The 8,907-nt window shown below is 35.2% G+C and overlaps 1 protein-coding gene across 1 annotated transcript; it reads left to right on the top strand.

Moving 5' to 3' along the window:
• The first annotated feature begins 518 nt into the window (after window positions 1-518).
• Window positions 519-1,059, top strand: LOC117086416 (28S ribosomal protein S33, mitochondrial-like). Its single transcript, XM_033216007.1, is given in 1 exon segment — window positions 519-1,059. A coding segment is annotated over 1 exon segment (423 nt). The 5' UTR covers window positions 519-582; the 3' UTR covers window positions 1,006-1,059.
• Window positions 1,060-8,907: the final 7,848 nt, after the last annotated feature.

Here is an 8,907-nt window from a genome sequence, read left to right on the forward strand (position 1 = left end):
TCTTAGTTATCAATCAATTTTAAAGTAACATCTGCATTTAATTATGTTATGTGCATATAAAAGACAATAATAAGTGTTGGAAACTCAATGCTGCTACCATTTCAAAAGAAAACTGTCAGGCCTAAACTCAAGGTTTCAACAAGAAGAATTTCCCTAAATGTTGCTGTCTGAAGAATACAATACCTGAAAGAAAGACATTTCTGGTAAATAATTTATATGCTCATAAATATTTTAAAAAATCAACGTTAAAATTCAAATTACAAAGAAAATCTGTTATTTAGATTAACAGAGAAGAGAATCAATCAGTGAAAAGTTCATATTAGTCATTGTAATAACGAAACAGAAAAAAATAAGATAATGACAAAAAAGTGACTTGTGTTAAAGAGGATGACTTGAAGGAATAGCGATTATTAAATATCTGATTACATATTTTATCAGTTAAAATATATTTCTTTTTTATATGTGTTTGTTATAAGAAGCAGGTCGGGGTAGTAGTAGCCAGTGCAAGCGAGGAGCCCGGAAGAGGGTGCAGTAGGTGAGGAAGGTCAGGTCCAGGAACTCTAGCTCCTTGCCACTCAAGAAATGTCCTCCTATTCAGAATGTGCTTTGCGCATGTCTCGTCTCAGTGCTCGTTTAATTGGTCAAGTCCCCAGGCCTACTGATTCCAAAGCTATGAAAGTAGCGAAACTATTTAGAGAACCGCCCTTGGCCAAGAGGAAAGAGACTTATGACTGGTATCCAGATCACAATACTTACACCGCACTCACAGGGATACTCTGATTTCTTGGTCTCTACAGAGATGAGCATCAAGATTTTAAAAATGAGCAAAAACGACTGAAGAAGCTTCGTGAAAAGGGGAAACCAAAGGAAGGAGAAGGGAAAAGAGCAGCAAAAAAGAAATATTGTTGGTCCCTCAAGAAGGAGAATTTCTTCCTCAGTGGCAGAGAAAAGAAAGTGCATTTATTGCCTTTCCATATATTGGAGGAATGTCATCTAATGAAATGAAGGTTATTTGGAGGAATACAATCATCTCCTGGTTGAAATCTATTCCAGTTAAATTGCGACTGGTTTGTTGAACACATTCTAACGGTGCAAAATTCTTTTGGCCTTAGTCGTGTAATGTGAGGTTTACCTAATTCTCTAATGAAATGAATACATAAGCCATTGTTTAATGATTTGTTTGGGGTGGGGTGGGATGGTGGAGGAATGGAGTGGGGGAACCTCATTAAGTGACCGTCCTATAGTGTCCTCATTTCTCGCTTCTTGCTTACTCAGTCACTCAACCCTAAACTTCTTTCATCTCAGGTCCTTCAGCCACTGTCTCCACCACCAAGCTCACAATTATTCTGTGTCTCTTCACCTACTCCTTTGAGAAATCTGTTAAGATGAATTTGCAGGGTAAATATCTTTAAAATACTTCCCTTACCTAGAAAGGAAATATTGAGTACCTGCTCTATACAAGATACTGGGGCCCTGGTAATACAAGTGATTAGCAAAAGAAATACGGCCTACCTCATGTAAGTTTCAGTCTTGTGGGAGGGACTAATATTACATAATTACATACAATTGTATTACACACTACAAAGGAAAAAAGCCAGACTTCTATAGGAGTGTGGATGATTGGGGCCGGGCGCAGTGGCTCACACCTATAATCCCTGCACTTTGGGAGACCGAGGCGGGTGGATCACGAGGTCAGGAGATCGAGACCATTCTGGCTAACACGGTGAAACCCTGTCTCTACTAAAAATAAAAAAAAAATAAAAAAAATAAAAAAAAAGTTAGCCAGGCATGGTGGCGGGCGCCTATACTCCCAGCTACTCTGGAGGCTGAGACAGGAGAGTGTCGTGAACTCGGGAGGCAGAGTTTCCAGTGAGCTGAGATTGCGACAGAGCGAGACTCTGACTCAAAAAAAAAAAAAAAAAAAAAAAAAGTGTGGAAGGTTGGATGCAAAGAGACACAGCCAGAAGCCCAAACCACATTAGGGAATTTAAAGAAAGCCTCCCTAAAGAAATGATATGTAGGGGCTGGACATGGTGGCTCATGTCTGTAATCCCAGCACTTTGGGAGGCCGAGAGGGGCAGATCACCTGAAGTCAGGAATTCAAGTACAGCCTGACCAACAGGAAGAAACCCTGTCTGTACTAAAAATACAAAAAATTAGCCGGACATGGAGTGCATGCCTGTAATCCCAGCTACTCGGAAGGCTGAGGCAGGAGAAACGCTTGAACCCGGGAGGTGGAGGTTGTGGTGAGCTGAGATCGCGATACATAAGAGGTAGCCAGAAGAAAAATGGTGAGAAAGGTGTTTGAGGCAAGAGAGTACCATTTGCAAAGCCCTAAAATATGAAGAAATTGTCTGTTCAAGGAACACTGACTTGTTCATGGTTGGCCATAAGAAAATAGACGCCAGATCATGAAGGGCTTTGCAAATTCTGTGAAAAAGCTTGAACATAACCAGAGGTTATTTCTGTGAGAGATGACTGTTGTATAGATCTGAGTAGCTAGCTGCTGGTTTTATTGTATTCTAGTAATGAGTTTTCAAAGAAATTGTGAGGGCTTCTCTAATTTTTTTCCCAAGAGTGGTTCTGAATCTTTAGCATGTCCAGTAAATTTTTTTAAGTGTATGTGCTGCCGAAGTAAGCACAATTTTTAATACTTTTTATTACTGTGGTAAAAACATAGAATTAATTATCTTAACTGTTTTTAAATGTGCAATACAATAGTGTCAACTATATGCATGTTATTGCACTAAAGTACTTTTAATCCCTGTTTCTACCTCTCAGGTAAAGAGAACACAGTGCATAGGCAGGAGTATGTATAGCAGTACTCCAGCCACAGTTTTCTTTCTTCATAACACTGAATGATTCCTGAACTAGAAAGAATCCCAGTACATATGTTTAAATGAATGATCCTTTTAAAGATACCTAATCCAGATGGTATGGCTAAGGCCTATTTTATAGCCTGTCAAAAAAAAAAAAAAAAAAACTAAACTAAAATTGGATGGTTTGTATCTGATAGAAGTGAATTCCAGCAGAAGGCTGAGAATTCATTCATTAAGAACCCTTTACTGGGCACCTGCCATGTGCCTGACACATAACAGTTGCAGAGGATACAGAGACAAATGGACTCAGTCCCTAAGATTGTGTGAATGAGCATGTGTGCGTTACAAAATATTGGCAAGATCTCAGAAATTTTCTTAGACAGGTGCAGATGCACTGTTACTCTTGGTCAATGCAGCCAAGCCAGGTGTGTGTGGATGATTACCCCAGGAGGTTGGGCTGAGAAACAGCCTCTCAGCCTGAACCCAGTGTAGCTAAGTAGATGTTTGAATTATGTCATCTCCAACAATTGGAAAAGATCTGAATGTAAGAGGAACTTAGGAGAATTAGCATGATATTTTAAAGAGAATTATTGCAATAAATACTAACAGCAGACCTGAGTCAGAAAACAAGTAAAGAATCAATGTATTGGTTTGCTGATGGAAGAGCTTCAATGAGATCTCAGACTCTGACCCTGCAGTGAGCCTTGGCAATGGTTGACAGGGAGGTTTGTGGATAATGCAGCAGTAGATTAGTGTGTCACTGCTCCAGGCTGAAAATCAAAAATGAAAACTAAAATTTATTTGTACATAAGCTATACCTTCAAACCAACTGATGGAGCAAGTTATGTGACTAAAAACAGCTCTCTATTGAACTAAGATGGACCCTCTGGAAACTATTAATAGAAGAAAAGGAAAATTTAACTCTTGACAGCATAGAAGTCAATAAATTTCAGGACACCAGTGACCAAAGGTTAAGACGAAGACTAAATGCAATCAGAGAAAAAATTTTAACTCAAAGTTTGGACTAACTAGTTTGTTTAATTGGATTTCTCTAGTTTGTTTAGTTGGATTTCTCTGGTCAAAACTTAAACTATTGGTGCTTTCTAATTGAGTCCATTGTGCATGAACCATTTTGCCCTCAATTTCAGCACTGCATAGTAAAAAGCTGGCTTTTGTATTCAAAAGTCATAGGTTTGTGACATAGTGTACTTATTGGTTATGTGACCTTAAGTCACTTACCTTATCTAAACCTCTTTCCTTCTCTATAAAATCATAATACTTCATTAGATTAATGAAATATTAAGGTATTTGTGAAAAGGGCTCTAAATTATAAAAGGTTAAACACATCTGCTAAAAATATAAAGTTCCCCACATTTACAAGTAGCATTATAGGTTCAGGAAGAGGAGGCAGATGAGAGATAACATCTTATTGTTTATGTAATTATGGGCTTCAGAAGTTTAATTTTTTATGCGCCGTATATGTGTATGTTTCAAAATAAACATAAGGCATCATATATATAAACATATATAACCATAATGCTTGTATTTAAAAATCATCTTCCAAGAAAGAATAAATCAAAATTTGAAATTCAAAAAAAGGAAGCAGTTGGGCAGTTTTCAATAAATGAAAAATAACAGAGATTAACAGAAAAATTTATTTGAAATTATATTAAACTTTTCTTAGAAAGGAGAAGGTAGATAACACAGTTGTATTCTTGTAAGATAACAACAGATAAAATATAATCAATTTGAGGAAGTGTCACATTAGTATGACTATAATATACATGTCACCTGTAATATTTATATATCTAACAATACATCTAGAATGTATAGTTTCCAGAAACCTTATGTTTCTCTGGAACCTTAATAAAATCTTTTGAAATTATAGGCATGGCATGTTGATTTAACTGTGACACTTCTTAACAATATACATCTTTAGAACAATGACTGATTCAACTGTTTTTCACCAGTATCATGTAGTATAATTGGTACTTTCCATAATCAATGATTAGTAAATATTTGTTGAATCAAATAGAAAATATCCAGTACTTTCTAGTTAATCTGTTGAAGTTCTAAGAAGAGAGAAATTAAATTTAATGCTACTACCAAGAGTTTCTGGAGTTCTATGTAGTTTTAATGAGTTACCAAAAGCAATATAACTGTGTAATTTTTCTCAATCTTTTCATTTAATACTAAAAAAGTAATTTTCATGCAATAAAAAGGTGTATATAACAGCGAATTTAGTCTATTATTCAATTCTTATGTAAACGACCTAGTCTCATCGTATATGTCTTTCCAATATATTTTCACATTCACTAAGCATTCTTTCATTTAAAAACCAACTGGATATATGTATTACAACATGATAGTTATTGGGGATACAATATAAGTAAGCTATGATAGACCATTATTAAGAAATTCTGAATAGAAATGGAAACACTCACTGAAATAATAAAATATATAATATGTTAGGTATAATTATAGAGGTATACACAGTGTTCTCTGTGTCATCAAGAATAAGAACCTAGTAATAGCAACTAATACCTACCTAATATTAAATGTGTTCCATGTACTGTACTAACTTCTTTACCTATTCACATTTATGACATACAGTTATTGGCTCAAGAATAGACACATGTGAAATAAATGAGAATCTTGGGACTCTTTCTTATCACGCCAGGAGATAATAGAATCTCTTTCTTGGCAAATCTTGGTGTACATAGAGTATACCTATTTTGACACTATAAGAGAAAAAGCCCAAGAAGAAAGCCTGTCTGAAGCTGACACAGCTAAGGGAAATTGGAGTGAATTCACAGACATGAAGCCACTGAAGTAAGCTAACTGTGAATCTTGCTCTATTTCTAGACTTTCAATTACTTGAACCAATACATTCCCTTTTTAAGTGAGATTGAGCAAGGTTTTCTAAGACTTGTGACTTGAGTGGAAAAGGACAATTGGTTTAAATACCATGATCTTTTCATACAGTTTTCAAAGCCCTCCCAACCTTTACACATTTCTCCTTTCCCTAATAAATTCCAATCCACCTACTAAGATTGAACTCAACTCTAATAACCACTATTAAGCCTTTCATGATCTCTCCAGTCAAAAGTAATTAATTACCTTTTTTCCTTATCTAGTGACACTGATTTAACTGTCTTGCATTTTAGTTAGCTGTTTTTCATAAGAATTCCCTTACTGACTTTGTGATTAGAAAAATGAGGTTCAAATGTCAGTTTCCCCAGTTATTAGTTGGAAGTTCATTAAACTAATTTGACTTAGAACTTCTTCATATCTGTAAAATAGTGATAATAAAAACTAAATTATCAGATTAAATAGGATGAAATTAGATAACACATATGTTATGGATGGAATTGTGTCTCCCACAAAAATATATATTAAAATTCTAACTCCCAATAGCTCAAAATGTGAGTTTATTTGGAAGTGGAGTCATTGAAGATGTAATTGGCTAAGAAAAGATCATACTGGAGTAGAGTGGGCCTCTAGTCAAATATGATTGGTGTCATTATAAGGTGACAGACACGCGAGGAAAGAGACACACAAGGAGAACACCATGTGACAATGAAGGCAAAAATTGGAATTACGCAGTTGCGAGCCAAAGATCAGCAGAGATTGCCTGCAAACCACCAAAAGATAGGAAGAGGCAAGTAAGGATTTCAGGGGGAGCATGGCCTTTCTAATGTGACAGGAAATTGGTCCTGATTCAGGCCCAAAGAGAGAGTTATTGGATTTCACGCAAGAAAGAATTCAGGGCGAGTCTGCAGTGCAAAGTAACCTTAAGTTTATTAAAAAAGTAAAGTAGTGAAATTACAGCTACTCCATAGACAGAGTAAGATGTTTCCAAGAGTAAGAAGACTGACTACCATCTTGATTTTGCACTTTTAGACTTCAGAACTATGAGACAATAAATTTCTGTTATTTTTAGCTACCCAATCTGTCGTACTTTGTGAAGATAGCCCTAAGAAACTAATACAACATGGAACATACTGCTTACTGTTGAGCAAAAAGTTAAACTTATCTGAAACCTACTAAGCAGGCAATAAATACCAGCTAAATTTTAAAAGATTTTATTGATCTCTATATTGTTCTCAGTACCTAACATCAACAGATTCACACACATGCATGCACACACGTTTATACAGTATTTATATGTATACTGTATTCATATAAATACACACTAAATATACTGTATATATTTGTGCAACATGTATTTATTTTGTTATTTATCTGTATAACAGTTTTTTCATGTATATTAAGATCAACATTGTCCTTTCAGATCAAGGCTGCATGAACTTCTCTCCCCACCTCTTCTCTTTCTGATACATTGATACTCATGGTCTATCAGTCCTCCATAAGAAGAGCAATGTGACAGCAATGACATCTATTTCTTCATGACTCTACACCCGTTTTATCTTGCCACCTGTAGAAGAAAGTTGGCATCATTGAACACTAACAGGATTTATTTTATAAATGGGCCAGTAGCTAACAAATTAAAAAGACAAATTAAACTTTAAGTTAGGGGAGTCAATTTAAGTATCACAGGACTCAATGTTCTCGTGGCCTAATAGATTGTAATTATTTCATTTCATTAATTGTTGGAAGTGTATTAATTGTGGAAGAACATTTTAAACTATATTACATCATATTAAAGTATACTTTACATTTAGCCTGCATATAGTGTAATTTATTTTGAATGCACAGTATTAAAGAAAATATTTTGAAGAAGACTGATAATAGAACTATGTCCTTCCTTTGAACTCAGGTCCAGATTCACACGTGACCTTACACCATTAGATTTCATGAGTCTCAAGCCTTTGGAACTCAAACTAAGACTATACCATTGGCTCCCTTGAGTCTCCAGCTTTCCAACTGCAGAACATGGGATTTCTGAGACTCCATAGTAACATAATCCAACCCCTTGTAGTAAATATCTTTGTATATATGTATCCTATTGGTTTTGTTTTTCTGGGAAGCCCAAACTTACACACACTATATGAATATTATTTATGAAATTTCTTTCTTGCTTCAGTTTCTTCAAATGGAAGTAATCTGAATTACTTAAGCATGTGAAGCTGTATCCACTAGTGAATTCAGGTATATATTCTGGATATGAGGAAATGTGAATTCTGAGTATTCTATAAATTCTGACACCTAAAGTTATATAGATCATATACACTGCAGTCCTAAATTGTGCACCAAACCTTTTATATATGGCTGTGTCAAGTTGTAACCACTGATATAACAAACCACATATTGCATAACAGCAACTGGAGCCTTGAAAACATAGTTTAAAGAGGTACATTTTGCCTGCTTTGAAGTAACATCTCAAGTTATATACACTGAAAACATGTAATCTGAAATCTTGTACGTTGAACACGTTGCCATCTCAGGCTCTACCTTGAAATATTATTAGCCTTGTTTATTTTTGCTTTTTTTAAACACCAGCACGTAAAGCTATGCAGACAGAGCTTTCAATCTTCATTAACTTTTCCCTTTCATCCAGAGGCACAGTTTTAAGGACATGTGTTTAGGCATATTCACATGTGTAGGTCAACAATCTGGGTTTTATTTCATTACTGACTTTTAAACATCTGCAATTTTCCATGGCTTATTAGCTTAGGTGGGTAATGTCTGATGTTAATGTGCTCAACGTTGTGCATTCCATGTCACTATGAAAATGATTTCTGGACCTTCTTCCTTGTTTTTTTTCCTTCCTTTCTCTCATAATTGTATCTACTCAGACAAGTTTTCTCGTTAGTATATGCCCAGGTACTAAAAAGGAATCTGACAAAAAAGATGACTATATATACAGAAATTAACAGAACTAATGCTAAGAATCTATAAAGAGTAATCAAATGTCCTATTTCAGTTCAGTTCTGAAAAGCTACAATAGAACTGGGTGATGTGCTATCAAAGGACATAAAAATTAATGGTGTCCAAGTTACCCAAAATTTGCTTGTCAGACAAACAACTATAAAGCAGTCCATAATACTAGTTAGACTATTACAAATACTACAGTGACTCATTAAAACCAATTGCTTAAGATCATTTACATTAAAGCTATAACTAT

Source organism: Trachypithecus francoisi, unplaced genomic scaffold, assembly GCF_009764315.1.
Source record: "Trachypithecus francoisi isolate TF-2019V2 unplaced genomic scaffold, Tfra_2.0 Lachesis_group1, whole genome shotgun sequence".
Taxonomy (NCBI): Eukaryota; Metazoa; Chordata; class Mammalia; order Primates; family Cercopithecidae; genus Trachypithecus; species Trachypithecus francoisi.